The sequence below is a fragment of the Phacochoerus africanus genome, chromosome 15, assembly GCF_016906955.1.
Source record: "Phacochoerus africanus isolate WHEZ1 chromosome 15, ROS_Pafr_v1, whole genome shotgun sequence".
NCBI classification, from domain to species: Eukaryota; Metazoa; Chordata; class Mammalia; order Artiodactyla; family Suidae; genus Phacochoerus; species Phacochoerus africanus.
In genome coordinates this window covers 54,739,810-54,761,657 of record NC_062558.1, presented here as the reverse complement: position 1 = coordinate 54,761,657, position 21,848 = coordinate 54,739,810, and the positions used below count along the sequence as shown (strand labels likewise).

Here is a 21,848-nt window from a genome sequence, read left to right as displayed (position 1 = left end):
GCATTTTTTTTTGTGACTCCTGAAAGATTATTAAATGCTTGCAATTTAGGGAGGGGAAAAAAGTTGTCTCACTAAACTAGCATACCAGCCTGAGTGAATAAAACACTATTTTGAGGCCTATAAGTCCCACATCCTTGACTAAGATCCTTCTCTAATGGAAGCACCCTGATGTCCAGTCAGTCTGTAAGAAAGAATCCCTGTTCCTGCAGCAGGAAGCTGAGCCTTGAAGATGGTGATTAAAAATTTTTGTTGAGGTGGATTGTGGATATTTTGACAATCTTATGTATATTATAGAGTCTTTGTAGAAAATCCACATACTTGCCAACATGCAAACTGTTGCCTCTAGGATAATTTTTGTAATGTTAATTTATGTTTTATCCCAGTGTTTTTCCTATTATTTCCCCCTATTTAAGCAGCAAGAAGTTTCTGTGCTTTTTCCTCTTCTGGGTAGGTTTGAGAGTTGGCAGAAAGCTTCAATTTTCTACAAGTCACTTCCTTCCTGACTTCTATTCTCTCAGGACTAAATCCAAGGAGACTGTTCTACTTAATGTCTTGGACACAAGGGAGATTGCCTCAGAGAGGAAAAAAAGAAGAAAGGAAGGGCTGTTTTTTTCCCAGACTTAAAAGACATTCAGAAGGAGCAAATGGGCACCCACAGGCAAAAAAAAAAACAGAAAAAAAATGAAACACTTCCGCCCAAACCTCACACTTTATACAAAACCTAATTCAAATGGATCATGGGCATAAATGTAAAACATGAAACAGTTAGAAAAAAAATAAGCAAAAAAACCCCTTTGAGATTGTAGAGTTTTAAAACTTGACATCAAAAACATGTCTGTGAAAATGTTGCCACACTGGATCTCATCAAATGAAAAAATTTTGTTCTGTAAAAGTCCCTGTGAAGAGATTGAAAAGATGTTATATACTGGCAGAGAGTATTTGCAAAGTATATGTCCAACAAAAGACAAGTAACTTAAAGTATATAAAGAACTCTCAAAGCTCCACATTAGAAAAAAACCAATTTAGATAGAAAATGGGTAAAGCCATGGATTGTTATTTCACTGAGGGGACATACAGATTGCAAGTAAGCACATGGGAAGAGGTTTAGCATCGTTAGATATCATGGAAATACATCTTCAGATGACAAGAAGCTATCACTACACCCTTAACAGAATGGCTAAAACAAAACAAAAGACAGATAAGCAAATGGTGGTGGGGATGCAGAGAAACTTGATCCCTCATAAATTGCTTGTAAATGGTACAGCCACTCTGGGAAACATTTCAGCAGTTGATTGAAAAGCTAAACATGTACTGTCATGTGACCTCACAATTGCGTTCCTGGGTATTTACTGCAAAGGGGTGAAAACTGTTCTCACACACAGATATTTGTACACAAATATTTAGTGTAAAGCAGCTTTATTTGTGATAGCCCAAAACGGGTTTTTTCACACTAACCCATAGAAGTTTTTGGTGTTTGTGTCCTTTTTACCCCATCAAACCGTATGTTCTTGGGTACTAGAGCCTTAGTCTCTTCATCTTTCTCCTTCCTAAAATCTATAACCAAATGCCTTAAGTATAAAAGATAGTAATTAGTGTTTGGTTTTTTTTTACTAATTATAATTATACTTCTATTTAACTTTTCTTTCTATAAAAAAACAGTAGTCCTTAATATTATTTACCTTTACAATATTTACACATATAAATTTTTATACTTTCATCATTCTTGTCTTTTTTTTTCTATTTTTTTCCTTTTCTAGGGCTGCTTCCCGTGGCATATGGAGGTTCTCAGGCTAGGGGTCTAATCGGAGCTGCAGACCCTGGCCTACGCCAGAGTCACAGCAATGAGGGATCCAACCCGTGTCTGCGACCTACACCACATCTCACGGCAACGCCCGATTCTTAATCCACTGAGCAAGTTCAGGGATTGAACCCACAACCTCATGGTTCCCAGTTGGATTCATTAACCACTGCACCACTACAGAAACTCCATACTTTCATCATTCTTTTGTGAAAAGAACCCTAAAAGTTATTTGAGATAGCCTGGTATTATTTTATGTCATTCTGGAGAATGACAAGCTTTTAGAAGTAGCTAAATTTTACAATCATCCTCTTCTATTTCCTCCTAATATATTCTTAATATATTTTCTGCTAATATATAAATATTTATTGATATTGAGGTTATTTAATGATTTTTTAAAATTAGGACTTTTTAAAATGAAACATGGTTGATTTACAGTATTGTGTTTGTTTTAAGCTCACGGCATAGTGATTCAGTTATTTTTTTTCTGATTGTATTCCATTGTAGGTTATTACAAGGTATTGAATATGATTCACTGTGTTATATAGTAAATCTTTGTTGCCTATCTATTTTATGTAGAGTACCTGTACCTATAGATATTTTGTACTTGTTAAATGCCATATTCCAAATTTTTCCCTCCTCTGTCCCTCTCCCCTGTGGTAACCATAATTTTGTTTTCTATATCTGTGAATGTTTCTGTTTTGTATATGGATTCATTTGTATTATTTTTTAGATTCCACATATAAGGGACATCAAATAGTATTTGTCTTTCTATGTTAGACTCTCTACACGAAGTAGACTCTCTTCTTTAGGTCCATTCATGTTGCTGCAACTGTCATTATTTCATTCTTTTTTATGGCTGGGTAGTAATATTCCTTTGTGTATGTGTATTTATTTATCTATATTTAAATATGTGTGTTTATGTGTGTGTGTGTGTATGTTTATATACATATTCTTACCAATCATCTGTTGATGGGCACTTGGATTGTTTCTATGTCTTAGCTGTTCTAAATACTGTTGCTATGAAAATTGGGATACATGTTTCTTTTTAAATTAGAATTTATATTTTCTCCAGTTAATTTATATGTCTAGGAGTGGGATTGTTGGATCATATGGTAACTGTATAATTTTTTAGAAACCTCTGCACTATTTTCTATAGCGGATATACCAATTTACATTCCCACTACAGTGTAGGAGGGTTCCATTTTCTCCACACCCTCTTCAGCATTTATTGTTTGTAGACTTTTTTTTTTGTCTTTTTGTTGTTGTTATTGTTGTTGTTGTTGCTATTTCTTGGGCCGCTCCCGAGGCATATGGAGGTTCCCAGGCTAGGGGTCCAATCGGAGCTGTAGCCACCGGCCTATGCCAGAGCCACAGCAACGCAGGATCCGAGCCGCGTCTGCAACCTACACCACAGCTCACGGCAATGCCAGATCGTTAACCCACTGAGCAAGGGCAGGGACCGAACCCGCAACCTCATGGTTCCTAGTCGGATTCGTTAACCGCTGCGCCACGACGGGAACTCCTATTGTTTGTAGACTTTTTAATGATGCCTCTGACCGAGAGGATACCTCATTGTGGTTTTGATTTGCATTTTTCTAATAATTAGGGATGTTGCACATATTTTTGTGTTTTTATGATGGCCTATGAGCCATCTGAATGTCTTCTTTGGAAAAATGTCTACTTAGGTCTTCTTTCCATTTTTTGATTAAGTTTTTCTTTTTTCCATATTGAGTTGTTTGAGCTCTTTGTATATTTTGGATACTAATCCTTTGTCAGTCACATCATTTGCTAATTATTTTTTTTTCCATTCCATAGGTTGCCTTTTTGTTTTGTTGATAGTTTCCTTTGCTTTGTGCAAAAGCTTTTAAGTTTGATTAGGTCCCAGTTGTTTATTTCTCATTATATTTCTCTTGCCTTTGGAGACTGATTCAAAAAAAATATTGCTCTGATTTATGTCAGAGAATGTTTTGCCTATGTTCTATGAGTTTTATGGTGTTGTGTTTTATATTAAGGTATTTAAACCATTTTAAGTTTAAGTATATGGTGTGAGGGAGTGTTCTAATTTCATTGATTTATATGCAGCTGTCCAGCTTTCCTAACACCACTTGCTGAAGAGACTATCATTTTTCCATTGTATATTTTGCTTCCGTTGTTGAAGATTAATTGCATGTAGGTATGTGGGTTTATTTCTAGGCTCTCTATTCTGTTCTATTGATCTGTATGTCTATTTTTGTCCAACACCACACTGTTTCGGTTACCGTGGCTTTAGTAGACTTTATTTTTTAGAAAAATTTTAAGTATGCAAAGAAATTAAGCAGAAAGTACAGATACTTCTCACATATCCCTTCCTGATCTTCTGCAGTTTCCCTAGTTTTAACATGTTGTATTAGTGAGGTGCTTCTGTTACAATGAGCCAACACGGCCACATTAGTGTTAATCAAAGTCCATTTTTTTTTAACACTGAGATTCACTTTTAGTTTTGTATATTTTCTGGGACGTATATCTACTCTTATAGTGTCATACAGAATAGTTTCACTGCCTTAAGAATCTCCTTTACTTTACCTTTTTAAAACTCCTTTTCTTCATTGAAAGGAGTGGAATACCTTTGCTCCTTGGTCAAAGGTCAGTTGACTGTATTTGCAAGAGTCTAATACTGGGTTCTCTATTCTTTTCCATTGATCTGTTTATCTGCTTTTTTAACATTACCACACTGTCTTGATTACTGTAGCTTTCTATTAAGTCTTGAAATTTTGCTGTGTCAGTCTTATAACCTTGTTCTCCTTCAATATTGTATTGGCTATTCTGGGTCTTTTGCCTTTCTGTATAAACATTAGAATTGTTTGTTGATAAGTGATTACTTTCCTGGGATATTTATTGGGGTTGAGGTGAGTCGATGAGTCACATTGAGAAGAATTAACTCTTGGCAGTTATTGCATCTTTTTGTTCATACATGTGGAATTTATCTCCATTTATTTAGATATTCTGATTCCTTCCATCAGAGTTTTGTAGTTTTTCTCATATGAATCTTGTACATATTTTGTTACACACACACACACACACACACACACACACACACATATATATATATACACACACACCTAAGTAATGTATCTTTTTTTCTTTTCAGGGGTAATATAAGTGGTATTGTATTTTCATTTCAAATTCCTCTGGTTCATTACTGGTATGTGAGAAAGCGTTTGAGTTTGTATAGTTTTCTTGCATTCTGTAACCTTCCTATAATTGCTCCTTAGTACCAGGTCTTTTATTTTTGTTATTTTTGAGCCTTTAGGATTTTCTACATAGACAGGCATGTCACCTATAAATAAAAAGTTTTATTTTTTCCTTCCCATTCCACATACCTTTTATTTCCTTTTCTTCTCTTATTGTATTAGCTAGAACTTCTAGTACAATGTTTTGTTTTTTTCTTTTTAGGGCCACACCCGTGGCATGTGGAGGTTTCCAGGCTAGGGGTCAAATTGGAGCTGTAGCTGTCAGCCTGCATATACCACAGCCACAGCAATGCGGGATCCTAGCTGCACCTGCAACCTATACCACCACGCACGGCAACACTGGATCTTTAACCCACTGAGCGAGGCCAGGGATTGAACTTGCATCCTCATGGATACTAGTTGGGTTCCTTAACTACAGAGCCATGAAGGGAACTCCCCTAGTACAATGTTGAATAGGAGTAATGAGAGGGGAAATTCTGGCCTTGATCTTAGGGGGAAGGCATCTAGTTTACTTTTAAGTATGATGTTAATTGTAGATAATTTTTTTCAAATTGAGGATGTTTCATTCTATTCCTAGTTTACTAAAGAGTTTTCCTTGTGAATAGATGTTGGATTCAGTTAAATGCCTTTTGCCTATATAGATATGATCATGTGGTTTTTATTCTTTAGCCTGTGGCTGTGAAAGATTTTATAAATATTCAGTGAATATTAATTAATAACCTTCTGTGTACAAGAGGGGAAGAGTAGTCATTTTTGCTACATATATATCTTAAAGCAGTACATTTCTTTTGAAATAAAAAGTAGTGGTAGTTCCTAGGGATACCAATCATGACTTTTAGAATCTATTTTGTTAGGATTAAAAAACCGTTTTACAAAAGAGAATTTAATTTTGTGGTCTTTCATTGTGGTCTTTTATTGAACACTGAGTGTGGAAAAATGAAGAATTCTGATATTATTTTACTGCCCTGCCTTGCAGTAACCAGAATACATTAATATGATTTTTTTGTCCCTATTTAATTCTACCTAAACATGTCATTAGCATTTGAATTTTCAAGGTAATCTTCAGAGGCTTTTAAACAACTCTTCTCTATTTTTAACTTGTGCAATTGATTCATTGTCAAAATTAGCTGTGACTGATTAAATTTCTTTTATTATTATTTTATTCCATGATGGACATTTTCTTTTATTCTTTGTAATATTGGCGCATAAGGAAATGTCCTTTATTATTGTTCTCTCTTTTGTTGTTCAGCATTTGTTAAACACTCTAGCCTCTCTCTGGACAAAAATGAAATCAGAATGAGTTCAGAAATAATCCAATAGCAACATCCCTTATTCCGATTGCTTTAAGATCATATGGTAAATGTTAAAAAAAAAGTTTATTTGAAAAATAAAAAGTGCTATAATACTGCAGTAAAAACTGACCATGTAAGCTGTTCAGTGTTAAAATGATATACTACATTTAGGGTTTCCTTATATTGAAAAAAAAAAAATTGAAAATGACCAGATTGGTTTTTTTGTAATTTATGTATAAGACAATTCTGTTGCTTCTGCTTCACTGGCCAAAGTAAAGTTGCTTTGGGTGATCCAAGTGCTCAGAAACACTCTGAATTTATCCATAATTATCTTTGGGAGGGAGAAAAAAAGGACTTCCTCACAATGTTGATAATAATTCTAAAGACAGATTTAGAATTATAGATGGGTAAGTTGGACTTTCTTTCAGTTAGTTATTTTGAGTTTAATTTTATGTGTCACCTTGCCTGATCCACAGAGTACTCAGATATTTGATCAAACTGTTTGATAAAATTATTCTGTATGTTTCCCTGAGGGTGATCTTAGATGAGCATGACATTTAAATCTATAGAATGAGTAAAGCAGATTGCTCTCCCTGACGTGGGTGGGCCTTACCTAATCAGTTAAAGGCCTGACTAGCACAGAAAGGCTGACCCTTCATGAATCAGAGGGATTTCTTCCTGCTTGACTGCCTTTGAGCTGAGGAATCACTTTTTGAACTGAAACTGAAACATAAATTCTTCTTGGGTCTTAAACCTGAGACTATACCATTGACTCTCTTGGTCCTTAGGCATTTGGACTTGGACTGCAACTTACATTGTAAGCTCTCCTGGGTCTGCAGCTTGCTAACTGTAGATCTCGGGACTTGTCAGCCTTCATAATTGCATGAGCCAACTCCTTATGGTAAACTTTTCTATAAAATTGTATGTGTGTGCTGACTCACAGACATTAAAAAACTTATGGTCTCCGGAGGAGACAGTTTGGGGGTTGGGGGCATGTGCTTGGGTTGTGGAGTAGAAATCTTGTGAAATCAGATTGTTATGATCATTATTCAACCACAGATGTGATAAATTCATTTGAGTAATTAAAAAAAATAAAATTGTATATGTGTGTATATATATATACACACATAATTACATGTACACATACATATATATACACGTATATATTTGTAAATGTGAATATATTTTATATAAAATGTATCCTATATATTAGAATTTTTATATGTTTATATATTTTTTATATATAATGTCTCCTATTATTCTGTTTCCTTGAAGAACACTGACTAATACCATTATGAAAGACTTCAGATCTTAGATTTCATCTAGCTGGTGCTCTCTGAGATTAAAATAACCAAAAATGTGGGCATGATCTTTTAGACTGAATTTGGCAAACTATGATCTGAGGGTTATATCCAACTCATAGCTTGTTTTTCTAAATAAAGTTTTATTGGAACACAGATATGCACTTTTTTTTTTTTTTAACATATTGCCTATGGCTACTTTCAGCATTGAGAAATATGACAGAAACTGTAAGGCCCATAATGTCTGAAGTACTTACCATCCAGCCCTTAATAGAAAGGTTTTCCAGACACTTTTCATGGTTAGCAGTGAAATTCTTGGATGTGCTGTCAGCCTCAACAGTCATGGAGATACATGGAAGTCCTTTGTTGAGGGCCAAAGTAGGGTGACAAAGTGGGTGACCTCAGAAGTAGGTTTTGGGGAGTTCCTCGGGGGCCTAGAGGGTTAAAAATGGAGCATTGTCACCGTTGTGACTCAGGTTTTCTGTGGTGAAAAGAAAAAAAGGAGATTTTTGCAGAAGGGAGAACATGGTTAGGAAAAGAAGCATATTTTTAATTTTTATGATGTATGCATTTTTTTTTAGAGCTTGAATTTTCTACAGTGTCCTTTTATTCTCAAAGTATATTGTAGCAGATGCCAAAAAAATGTCATATTGATTTGTATATGTGAATTTTAAGACTGCAACGTTGTATAAAGTAACCTCTCTATTTGTAAATAATCTAGAACTACTAGAAACAAAAGGAGCATGTAGATCATGGCTGAAAAGAATGCTAGAACCAGTCTTTGTACCATAGGAAGAGGCTCTCTGGAGATGGTCTAAGTTATGGCTTCATTTCCTACTTATGTGGTCCTGAGCAATTTTGTAGTTTAGGATTTATCAGACCTTTGAATATAAAGAAGTTTCTTACACTATTGTCAGTTTAATTCAACAAACAGTATTGAGTTCTTTACTCCCTGTATGGAAAGATTGAACATTCACCATCATTATCACCATCCTTCACACCCTCAGGGCTGACATTGGCTGTGCAAAGACCCTTCCAAGTGCTCCTCATGGGTTACATCATCCTTTGCTTCCTCACAGCAACCCAGTGAAAATTACCTTCATTGTACATATGAAGAAATGAGGCACAGGGAAGTTAAGTCACTGCTTGGGTTCATGTAAGGAAGTGACAGCTTCAGAAAGTTAGTGACAGTCGTATGTGAGAGTGACTTGTCTACTGCTCGGTTGTCTTGCAAAAACTGAGCTCACAACAGTGATGCCATCCAGTGAAGGTGTCACCTGGAAGCCCTCACAAGGAAAGAGTGTCCCTCCAGGGTGGAAGGTTCTCTTCACAGCTTAGAATCTTTTCATGAATAATGTGTTTTATGATTCTGTGCTTAAGCCCACTAATTGGAATTGTGTATCCTGTACAATGTTCTTGTGAATACCTGCCAACTAATGCCAAACTGTCAGGCTGTGAAGAGCTCATAAGGACTTGTGCTTTAATTAGTATGCAAATGCTAGTTGTTGCCCCCCCCCCCCCCCCCGCACCCCCCGGGCCTCAGATTCTGAAGATGAGCTGTTCTGGCTATCCAAGTGCCTGCTTTTTTACTGAGAAATAAGTGGTTTGACAACTGAGATAAAACTTAAATTGTATTCTATAGCTGAAAATACAAAAATAGCACACTACTTTTATTCAGTGGACAGTATTGTAACACTTATGACAAGTGGCATTGATGACATGCTAGGAAAAATTTGTACTTTTTAAAAGAGATCCTTGAGGGGCCTCTTCAGGCAGTTTTATGTGATCAGCCTGAAATATGAGTCCCTTAATGAAGCATATTGTATGGAGGAAAAATGTATTATGTAGACCGTAATTGACAGCATGAAGCCCGGGCACATCTCTTGGTTAATATTGTGCGTATTTTAAAAGTTCCCGTTCATCAAAATTACAATGACTTCAATTTCTGATTTATGAGGTGAGAAACTCTTTAAAAATTTCATTGCAGATAATATCAATGTCTTATTTCTTTTTTTTTAATTTTATTTTCCCACTGTACAGCAAGGGGGTCAGGTTATCCTTACATGTATACATTACAATTACATTTTTCCCCCAGCCTTTCTTCTGTTGCAACATGACTATCTAGACAGAGTTCTCAATGCTATTCAGCAGGATCTCCTTGTAAATCTATTCTAAGTTGTGTCTGATAAGCCCAAGCTCCCGATCCCTCCCACTCCCTCCCCCTCCCCCTCCCATCAGGCAGCCACAAGTCTCTTCTCCAAGTCCATGATTTTCTTTTCTGAGGAGATGTTCATTTGTGCTGGATATTAGATTCCAGTTATAAGTGATATCATATGGTATTTGTCTTTGTCTTTCTGGCTCATTTCACTCGGTATGAGATTCTCTAGTTCCATCCATGTTGCTGCAAATGGCATGATGTCATTCTTTTTTATGGCGGAGTAGTATTCCATTGTGTATATATACCACTTCTTCCGAATCCAATCATCTGTCCATGGATATTTGGGTTGTTTCCATGTCCTGGCTATTGTGAATAGTGCTGCAATGAACATGCGGGTGCATGTGTCTCTTTTAAGTAGAGTTTTGTCCGGATAGATGCCCAAGAGTGGGATTGCGGGGTCATATGGAAGTTCTATGTATAGATGTCTAAGGTATCTCCAAACTGTTCTCCATAGTGGCTGTACCAGTTTACATTCCCACCCAATGTCTTATTTCTTAACACATTTTTTTCTCATAAGCTGTGACATTTTGGTTCATTAGGTCAATGGTCTTTAGTGAACAGAAAGTGTATACTGTTCTTTACTTAGTATCTTCAGATAATTCTTGGATATCTTTGTTTTCATAATTTCTTTAATTATTAAGGCATTGCAGACTTCAATTTCTTAAAGTTTACCTGTGCATCAAAGATTTGTAATGAAGTGTTCTTCTCTTTATTATATTCTAAATAGGGCATAATTTCTGTTTCCTCTTGAAACTATGAATTATTTAGGAGAGCTTCTTAATTTCCCAAGTTGTTCTTTGTTTCATCATTTTAGTATTTATTTCCAAATTTGTTGATTGTGATTTGAAAATATATGAGTAAATAGATATAATTAGAAAAATAGGATAAACTTTTTTTTTGGCCAAGTACAAGATCTTTATTAAAGATCTGATTGATTTAAAAATACACATTATGTATATCTATTGCTGTATATGTGTGTATATATACATATATATTCATATGCAGTGTACAAACACACACAAACATTACATCTATATTTTGTCACCCATTATTTTTCAAGTGTATATGCAGAATTCTGATTTAATGGTCTGAGAATTATCTGGAGTTCTTAGAGCTTTCCAGGTAATTCTAATATACTACCGACTATAAGAATCACTACCCTAATAAAATAATGGTTCTCAGAATGTGGACCAGCTGTGGCCCATCATCTGGGAGTTGGTTAAAAATACAAATTATTGGCCTCACCCCAAATATACTAAATTGGAAACTCTGGGAGGTTAAAATACAGCAATCTGTATTTTAACTCACTAAAGATTGAGAACCACTTATGTTTATCAGTGTTTTGACCTCGAGGGTGATTTTTGCCCCCAGAAATCACTTGGTAATGTCTGAAAATATTTTTGATCATTGCAGCTTGGGTGGGGGCAGGGGGATGGCTGATATTAGTATTTAGGTGGTAGAGGCCAGGATTGCACTAAATATCCTGCAACGCATAGGGCAGTTTTCCACAGCACAAAATTACCTGCACCAAAGTGTTGGTAGTGCTGCTGTTTAGAAATTAATACAGACCATAGCTTCCCAAACTTGGCTCCCCCTTACAACCAGCTGGGGAGCTTTTAAAATTCTTGACTCCAAATTTGGTTTAATTAGTCATTGGTGAGGGCAAGGCATCAGGATTTTTAAAGAAATATCCACATGATTTTTTTCACAGCTTCAGGGTCCTAATGGATCAATTATGGGTGATCCTGAACCTTCTCATCAATTTTAATATAAAAGCTGGACAAGTTGTCATTGTTACCTCTTGGAAGGACTGAGAGGAGGTGGTAATGAGGCAGAAAAGTAGGAGGAAAATATGGTCCCACATGTCTGAGACCAGACAGGGTTATGTATGTTTGAATGATGAAGAGATCTGATGGAGAGGAGATGGTGGGTACTCGGGAAAGAAACCGAGTACAGGCACAGGCTTTGGTTTCCTTAAAACAGTCACAAGAAGTTGTACAGAAATCAATATGGATAATGTATATACATTACTTAGCATCACATCTGGCATAGTAACTCATTATTATGAGAGCTCTGGGATTTGGGTATATGTGATGTACATCTGGAGAAATTTCTCTTTGTGCGTGTGAATGACTTTTTTGCTGGTATTTATAGTTTTGTTGATATTCATATTTTCCTGTCTCATCATTTAGCAGACTGTTATATGAAAACATGAAAATTAATGTGTATGTGTGTGGTTTTTTTTGTTTTTTTTTTTTTGTAGGGTCTCACCTGTGGCATATGGAAGTTCCCAGGCTAGGGGTTGAATCAGAGCTGCAGCTGCTGGCCTGTACCGCAGCCACAGCAATGCCAGATCTGAGCCACATCTGTGACCTACACTGTAGCTCACGGCAATGCTGTATCTTTAACCCACTGAGCGGGGCCAGGGATTGAACCCGCAACCTCATGTGTACTAGTCAGTTTCGTTACCACTGAGCCACAGCGGGAACTCTCTAATGTGCTCATATGCTCTTAATATCTTTCTTTCTTTTTCTTTTTCTTTTTTTTTTTTTTTTTTTGTCTTTTCAGGGTCATGCCTGTGGTACATGGAGGTTCCCTGGCTAGGGGTCTAATCAGAGCTACAGCTGCTAACCTACACCACAGCCACAGCAATGCCAGATCCGAGCCAGGTCTGTGACCTACACCACAGCTCACGGCAATGCCGGATCCTTAACCCACTGAGCAAGGCCAGGGATTGAACCCTCAACCTCATGGTTCCTAATTGGATTCGTTTCTGCTTCGCCACAATGGGAACTCCAATGTGCTCTTAATTTCTTTAAAATATTTTAAATATCTAGGAGAATTTAAAGTTGCAGATCATTATATGCATGTGTTGAAATGTACTATTTTAAACTGCACCTAAATTCATAGTGAAATACTTTTATGGACTTAAATGGTTAAATGGGTAAAGTGAAAGTATTCATTGAAGGTGGCACAGGGTGAGGAAGAAGAAATGAATGGGATTAGAGGGAATAAAAGATGAAAGAATGTGTTTTTTTGTTTTTGTTTTTTTGAAAGAATATGTTTAAATCATTTATTCAGGTCACTGCTACTGTTGTTGCCATGTATATTCTCTTCTGTCAAAAAGCATAGCTTGTATTGTTTATTCAGAGGATTCCCATTTGCTTTTCTCTTTTAACTGGCTTAAAAATATAGAGTCCATACTGCATTAGTCACAGCTCTAGCTCTGATTTGATCCCTGACCCGGGAACTTCCATATACTGAGGGTGAGGCTGAAAAAGGAGGAAAAAGAAAAAAATGCCACGTTAAATTTGGGCTTTTTTTTTTTTTTTTTTTTAAATAGGACAGTGCATTATGAAGGTGGTGCTGTATCTGTTCATGCCCGCTCCCTGTGGAGGCTGGAGACCCTGCGAGTTGCGTAAGTAGAACTTATAAAGACATCCTGATGCTCTCTCTGGAGATGGAGCACGTCTTGCGCTCCTGTGCTTCTATGTAAAATGGTCACGCTAATAACCAACAAGCAAAGGAGACACTGAGAAAGTGGAGAGTCGTTCCTCTTTTGCCTCTAGCCTACATTCAGCAGGTGTCAAGTAATCATTATATGCTCTCTTAGCCTCTTTGTTTTTGTAGCATCATCTCAGGCGAGTCAGTGCATCTCCTGGCGGGAAGAACTTCCAGGGCAGAATATGATGTAAGGTTTGGAGAAAGGACAGGTTGTTTGCAAGCCTGTCACACATTTCAGGTCAGCCAGAGTCTGGGTTTAGCCTTCTTAAAGACATGTGTATGAAATGGGGAAACTTGAACCTCAAGATTTGAGAGTCATAACTGGCAGTCACTCTCTTTACTTACAAAGAGCTTGAGAGCTGAGTGAGAAATGTGGACTGCAGACAAAGTCACTGTGTATTCATTATAGACACAATAACTTTTTTTCTGGTGACTTCAAAAAACTATCCCAGAGATTGACTTTTACGTCCTTTACATAAGTGCAATTGTGATGATAAAGGTGTCATTTTGCACTGTTTTAAATAGAATTTAAATATCAGTCAAAATTTTAAAAAATGGTGGGAAGATTTAATTGTTTGCCTCAAAAGCAGTAAGTTTTCAATGTATTTGTTCCCTCTTATATTACACTTTAAAAAATTATTCATTTAGCATAATAGACTTCATGGATGGGTATAGGGAACTATCTTTTTATAGACTAGCTATCTTTGTCAGGTTGTTTTGAGCTTAATGCTTATCTAGTGGTAATTAAAATAGTTCAATGGTCTTCAGGTTTTCTTGCTTACATATCCTATACAATAATTTCAAAAAATTTAGTATTTCTCTGAATATTGTTATCTTTGACATAGAAAATTTTTCATTATCAGTTTAAATAGAAACATAGACTGTAACTTATAGTATAAATAGTGACATTTTAAAATAAAATGTTTTTACCACTCTTTTAAAAGTATCCCATTGACTCTAATTACTGCTATGATTTAATAGCCATCTTTGTTTTTTTTAAAATATATTTGAACTTGGTCTCTTTACCAGTCAAGACATTATGTTATTTGTTTTTCTCATTGCAATCATATTTCTCTTACTCTCCCAAGACAGAATTTTACCCCAATCCTATATTTTTGTGATTGAAAAACTTTTCTGTTCACTCTTTTGTGTTCCTATGCAACAAAAATATGCATGTAAACTAAATTTATTTTTTATATTTCCTAAAATTGTAGGTTGATAACTTTATAAAGTGCTTCTGTATAACCCCATAAATTATTAATTGAGAATATCAAATTTCTTTTATAGAAATACATAGTTGATCAAATCCAGTGAAATATTAAAACTTTTGATAAGTATTGAACTTACATGTAAAATTTAATGGGAAGTGCATCTCATAATGCAATGAAAGAAGTGGAGATGACTTATAAAGCAAAAGGAAAAAAACTTGTAGCTTTTATGTGCTTCATAAATTATTCAGAGAATTTAGGGAGAAGAGTTTTGAATATATACATGTATTTCCATAATTTACCTTAGTATTATGAAAATGGCAGCTTAATTAGAGAAATGAAATAGAGAAAGTGATTCTCTCATTCTCTCATAGTTGTGTGCTTAAAGAAATGGATTTCTTTTTTTTTTAAAGCAAACTAGCCCCTAAATTTGTAGCTCTAAATTTATAGCTCAAAAAAAAAAAAAAAAAGATGAGGGTTTTGAAAGCCCAACAAGGCTTAATTTTTATTGTTAACAGTGTTATTGATGAAGTATTATTCCATATGTGATTGTTCAGCACGTTTCTATCCCATGGTCTTGATTCTGGTTCTCTGTTGTTATCGAATATTTGAAGTTTTGAAAGAGAAAGGGACGGTTTTTTTCTTCCTTTTTTTTTTGTTTTGTTTTTGTTGTTGTTGTTGTTGTTGTTTTTGTCTTTTTTGCTGCCCTGCAGCATATGGAGTTCCCAGGCAGGGATCAGATCCGAGCCACAGTTGAGACCTGTGCTGCAGCTGTGGCAGCACAGGTTCCCTTAACCCACTGCACCAGGCTGGGGATTGAACCTGCATACTGTGCTACAGAGAAGCTGTCCATCCTGTTGCATCACAGTGGGAACTCCATGGAGTTTGTTTTAACTTTGACATTGGCTGTTTGATACATGGAAAGGGCCTGGACCTTCTTCAAATAATAATGATGAAAGGGGGTACTTTACTGCCACCAGTTTGTAGCTGTGTTCATTGCTTCTCAGAATCAGATGACAGCAAGGCAGTGGAGCAGGGAATTTTTCAACCATTTAAAAAATTAAAGAGAGGTGTTTTGATTCCACTCTGTAACTCTTGATGTACATCTACAGTAGGAAAGCAGGAGGTTCATATGTAACAAACACAAGTTTTTTTAAGGTTTTTTTTTTTTTTTTTAATTTTGCTGTGTCTTTGAGCTACTTTGGCTTCATTGTAAATGCACAAATTAGATTGAATTGAGTTTTCATATCTTATTATATTCAATGTCCACATAATTACTTATTTTTCTTTGTACTTAGGAAGTGATAGTCAAAGATCCTGCTTATGTTTACAGTAGAACTTTACTTCCAGAGGTCACTGTTTGTATTAAAAGCTTTAGGATACTCTGTTTTTTTTTTTTTTCCTCCAAAGAGGACCCAAACTATATATATATATATATATATATATATATATATATATATATATATATTTTGTTGTTGTTAAAATCTATGTAGTCCAGTAATGATATATTTTACATTGCATACTTATACAAATTAATGTTGTCCAAAAATTTTTCAGTATCATGACCATTTTAATAAAGTAAGTTTCAATTTTGGGAGTTAAATGTAACAGGAAACACTTTCCTGTATTGTACCCCAATGCAAAGTTGTAAGGACATTGTAAGTAGCATGCTAGTTTCTGTAATGGGAATGATCACTGAAGTTGAAAATATGGATTATGTGTACTTGAAATTCCACTTTCTTATGTGTTAAAAAATTTTAAAATCAGCACATCATGAAGAGTGACAAATATTCCTCTTTCCTTTGAGATAATTTCAAGTAAATCTATATAAGACACAGAGCACAGTTTTCTACTTTGTTTACGTAGGAAATTACTTTATGTAACTCCTTTACTATTATTACTGTTTTTACTGAAATATTCTTTTCTTGCCCCTTGATTTTCCTAGGCTTGTCCTCTTTTCTTTTGGGCTGTGGACATATGAGAATGAACTAATTTGAGTGCCTAAAAGCTAAAGAAAATGTGCTTTAGACTTCACAGTGTTTTGTTAAACATTGGCTGAATTCATTCCATTTCTAACAGAATTGCCTTAAGTGGCTTGAGAGGAATGCTTGTGTATATGAGCCTTATTCAATAGCTATGACCATGGTATAGAGAATACCATATAGAAATTCTGCTAAAAAGTATGTTCTTTGTCAAAATTTTGGACTATTTTGGAAATGAAGTTGTTTTCTCTGATGATTAGATGAGTCATTATTATTTGGTAAAATATTCAAATGTTTCTTGAAATAATGGAAATGATTATTTTTCCATTATTTCCATATTATTCAAAATAGTTATATTTTTCATAGTGTCTGCAAAGAATATACCTAACTTTCTGAGGGGAATAAAAAAATTTCTATTACCAGACTAGAAATGCTTTAACATGCTCTTGTTGATAAGTTTTAATTTCATTTTTAAGACAATATTGTGTAATTATCAGGGCTTCTTGGTACATGGTTATGAATTTAGTAGAGGGGCTTGTAATTATCTTTATAGACAAATCCATGTAAAAATGAACTTATTACAATATCATTTTTTTTTTTGTCTTTTTAGGGCCACACCTAGGGCATATGGAAGTTCCCAGGCTAGGGGTTCAATTGGAGCTGCAGCTGCTGGCCTATGCCACAGCTATAGCAACAGTTCCAAACCACATCTATGACCTACACTGTAGCTCACCACAATGCCGGATCCTTAACCTCTTGAGCGAGGCCAGGGATCAAACCCGCATCCTGGTGGATACTAGTCAGATTCGTTTCTGCTGAGCCACAAGGGGAACTGCGAACTTATTACAATATCATTGTATTGCTAATTTTGCATGCTAATGGCTCAGGTCAAAATTCCAGGTTAGGAAAATAGCCTAAAATTGACTTACAGTTTACCAAGACTGGAATTTTAAAAAATATTCTCAACCTGTAGAATATAAAACATTTTTTTTTTGATCTTTTTGCTATTTCTTGGGCCGCTCCTGCGGCATATGGAGGTTCCCAGGCTAGGGGTCTAATCGGAGCTGTGGCCGCCAGCCTACGCCAGAGCCACAGCAACGCAGGATCCGAGCTGCGTCTGCAACCTACACCACAGCTCACGGCAACGCAGGATCGTTAACCCACTGAGCAAGGGCAGGGACCGAACCCGCAACCTCATGGTTCCTAGTCGGATTCGTTAACCACTGCGCCACGACGGGAACTCCCATATAAAACATTTTAATGATTCTATTTTAAAACAAAATTTTGAAGAAAATCAACCTGAAATCCTCTATATCTTCACTTGTTATTTCTTTGATTCATTATCTGTGGTAAAAGCTTCCCCTGTGATTGCCTTTTAACAAATTATCCTTGTGTTTCTTTTGTTTCATTTTTTGTTTGCCACTGACACGTTAGCTTCCTGACCAAGTGCATTCTTTTTAGAGTGTATCTTTCTCATTGTAAAATACCTGACAGTATCTCCTTTATACTTTTTGCCTTGAATTCTAATTTGTCTAATATCAGCTTTACTATCACTCTTTTCTTTTTTTAATATTTGATTTTTAGCATGTTTCTTATCATTGATAAGAGGCTGTCCTTCTTTTGCACCCTAGCATGATAATAGGAAGTCCCCATTATCAGAACCTTGTTTCCACTCTCGCCTGCAGTGATAGCAAGGTTCTGATGCGACAGCTCTCAGTTAACCTAATACTGTGCAAAGGAAGAATGGTCTGTATCTTAATTTTTCTTTTCTACCCTATATGAAAGTCATTCTTTTCAAAAGTAGATTTTAATGATCACAACTTTGTTTTTTATCTTTTTTCTGCAACCTTAGTTTATATTTTCTGTGTTGCATTTAATTTTTCCGTCTTTTTTTTTTTTCCTTTTAGCCCTATTGGAATTTATTTTCTTGGTTTGTCTTTTTCTTTTTGATGGATTGATTTTTAGTGATATCATTGTTCCACATTAGTGAAATTTAAAGCATAGGAAGAGATTTCTTTTTTGCAGATAAATATACACTTCAGATATAAATATATATGAGTTCCATTTAATCATAGTTAGGCATTAACTCTGATGTTAACTATTTTTCAAGTCTGCAAATCCAACAAAACACTAGTAAATTTTAAAGTATCCTTTAAACTCATACTGTCTTTTTCTCTGACTATTGATTAGAGGTGAACTTGGAACTCAAGTTCTTATAGTCATTTTTGCATGGAGCAATGTTTGGTGTGGATGGTATTACATTTAATGTCAGAAGACCTTGAGTTAAATTCCACTTCTCCTTACTGTTAGCAGCATGACATGGAATATTACCTAATTGTTCTGAACAACCATTTTGTTATTTGCAAAATGAAATTAATATCATCAAAATCGTAAGGATTAGGGTAATATTAAAAAAGATAGGGTATGCAAAGCACCTTTGTGTATTGTTGGACACGCACATTTTAATTGCTTTTCCTCCCGTCATTGCGTTTGCCATTGGATCAAATCTGAACTGTTTTTCTTAGGTGGAGTGGAAGCCACATAAGATGGGGCCAGCCTTTCCGACTACGCCATGTCACAACAGGAAAATACCTGAGTCTCATGGAAGACAAAAGCCTTCTACTCATGGACAAAGAAAAAGCTGATGTAAAATCAACAGCATTTACCTTCCGATCTTCCAAGGTAAGACGGGATAGAGAATTTTGGATTTCCTATTAAGTATAACTCCACCACAGTTCTTTTGATGTTACAAATGCAAAAAGAAAGGATGTATGTTTTGCATGTATTTCTAAATTCCCAGTTTTTCTTCCTTCCATTCTTCTTCAGTAAAACCCATTTCCTAAACCTCTAAAACCTGCCCAGGTCTTTCACCTGTTTTATAGTTCTTTGGTTCATCCAGCCCCTTTTGGTTTTCCTAGCTTTTGACGGTGCAGTTAGCACAGACTCTGTGCTATTGCTATTTAATGGCATTGTGGGCACACAAGAACCTCTTCCTTACAGGCACACTTACACAGCTTTTTTATATACAGACATTTATTCTTACATCTACTGAATTGTTTATGAGAACAGAACTTCTAAGAGAATCCTGAAAAGCTTTCAAGAGACTCCCCCTGAACTAGATGATGAGTCAAACAGAAAAAAAATAAATGTACATCACAGGTGAATTGGAAGACTCATGCCTCACAGCTTGGCCCACCCCACTCGGTACCTCCTGAGAGGTTCCCCACTCACCAGCCCCACAGTGCAGTGGATTGCTAGCTACGCCTGAGCAAAACAGCAGATGTCCTCAATAGGAAAGTGTCTCAGGAATAGTTGAAAAATCACTCATTCCATTAACAAATGCCAAGCATCTCTTGATGGATTTGTGTGATAGGTGTCTATTTCTGTCCTTCATTTAAGGGAGATTGTGAAACTTAGGCAGCACGACAGGAATGGTATTGAATTACTGGTTAGCTTTTGTCTCAGAGATGCAAAACTTTATGCCCTTATTAAAGAAGAAGGTAAATTTGAGTGAGATCAGAAGTAACTCTCAAAAGACGGCAGCCTGATTTTTCCCTCCCTAATGCCACACTCAGTTCTGTTGCTTTGGGAGCACAGAGTGGTAGAGGATCTTCAGTGTTGATGAATTCTCCCGAGATGTTTAAGAAAGGCAGCCGGGTAGGTCCAGCCTCTGTGGCGAAAGTAGAGACACCAACCTGGTCAACTCCAGTGGATAATGTGACCCAGGCTCGGCACCAACATTTGTTGTGGGGACCCATGGAGGGGCTCTAGAGGGGATTCTGTAGTTGAAATCTGGCACCAGTTAAGTCTGGGAGACAGAGTTTTGGATGAAGCAGAAAGTATAGCTTTATTGCCTTGCCAGGCAAAGGAGGCCACAGCAGGCTAATACCCTCAAAACTATGTCCTCCCTTGAGAGCTGATAGCAAGGGGTTTTATAGATTTAGCTTGGGAAAAAAAAAAAAAGCAGCGCTGTTGATAAGGATTATGGTGCCTGCATTCAACTCCCTTCATAGATCATTTCAAAAATCATCAAGGCCACAGTCAGGTGGTCTGGTGATCGTTTCTGGGGATCTTAGGGGTTATCACACCTTGACCTTCTCTGTGGAATAAAGATTGCTCACCAAAGGAAGGGGATGTTAGGGAGGATTTCAAAGGAAAAGCACTAGGCACGCAGTATGACTCTACTTAGAAAATAATCATTAGTCAAAGAAAACAGGTAAGCAAGGAAGAAATCCTTTGTGAAAATCCAGTTAGAGTAAGTTAGTAGCAAGGCAGGGCATAACATATGGAGACAGTTTTAACTAGTTTTTGGCTGTATCAGTATTTCCTAACCATTAACTCTTGGTTCAGCCTTTTGAGACTGAGGGGAGGCCTGGGAGGCTAAAGGAAATGCCTTTTACTTCAAAAACGCAAGGACACAGGGGCTTGTGTGTGGTTTCAGTTCTTTGGGGGCCCTCAGGGGTTACAGTTTAGTTGCTCCTTGTCTCTAGTTGTAAAGCACATTTATCACATTGTGAACAGACTTGACACCAATGAGCTTCTTCCTCAAGACCTTAAGCAGGGAGGTAGGGGTTTATTAGTTTGTCCATGGATGGCATCTCAGTCCCGAAAGAAAAAAAATTCAGCCAAGCAAAGGTGCATCAGTTATCTCATGGTAGAAGCCCCTTTCAAGCAAAAAAAAAAAAAAAAAAAAAAAAGATGGCATAAAATGACATATAGCTTAATGGCAGAAAAATCACAAAAATGAAAAGAAATGCATGACATCCAAGCAAAATATAATCTACCAAAGTAAAGTCCCAAAGTAGTAGAAAAATCTGAATATCACCATGAAAGACACTGGAAGTCTTTTCAAGATATGGCAATTAAAGAAGTAAAATAATCTAAACAAAAATTGGAGGTGAAAGAGAATAAGTGAAAAGTGTTCCAGTTGCCTCCTATGAAACAGTGAGAAGCCCAAGAACCTTTTCTTAAAACTGCAAAATCAAGCATTTAATAAGATACTTAACAGGAAAAAGCCAAACACTAAAATATAATAAAATGTACTAAAATGAGGTAGTGGATGCGAGGGAAGTTGGTGAAAGAAGGGAGTCAGACATTTATTCACTCAGGAGTGTTTGAGGGCCGACTGGACCTGGGCAGGATACTGCTAACATGCTGCAATGCATGCCTTCCTGGAGCTTATTAAGGGGCACCTGGAAGGAGGGACCCTTTCTCCCCTAACTCCTTAGCCTTTTAAAAACAAAAAAATGCTGCAGTTCTGTGATCCTTGTAAGTCCGCCAATTGAGCTGCATAGTGGCTGTAACTGATCTCA

General features: G+C 36.3%; 1 protein-coding gene across 2 annotated transcripts in view; it reads left to right on the top strand.

The window, feature by feature from the left end:
* Nucleotides 1–21,848, top strand: part of RYR2 (ryanodine receptor 2) — a 775,249-nt gene that overhangs the window by 357,985 nt on the left and 395,416 nt on the right. For both annotated transcript variants that reach the window (XM_047762364.1, XM_047762363.1), the window contains 2 exons: nt 13,186–13,260; nt 19,062–19,218. In XM_047762364.1, coding sequence (XP_047618320.1) covers nt 13,186–13,260; nt 19,062–19,218 — 232 coding nt within the window. The remainder of the gene's footprint in view (nt 1–13,185; nt 13,261–19,061; nt 19,219–21,848) is intronic.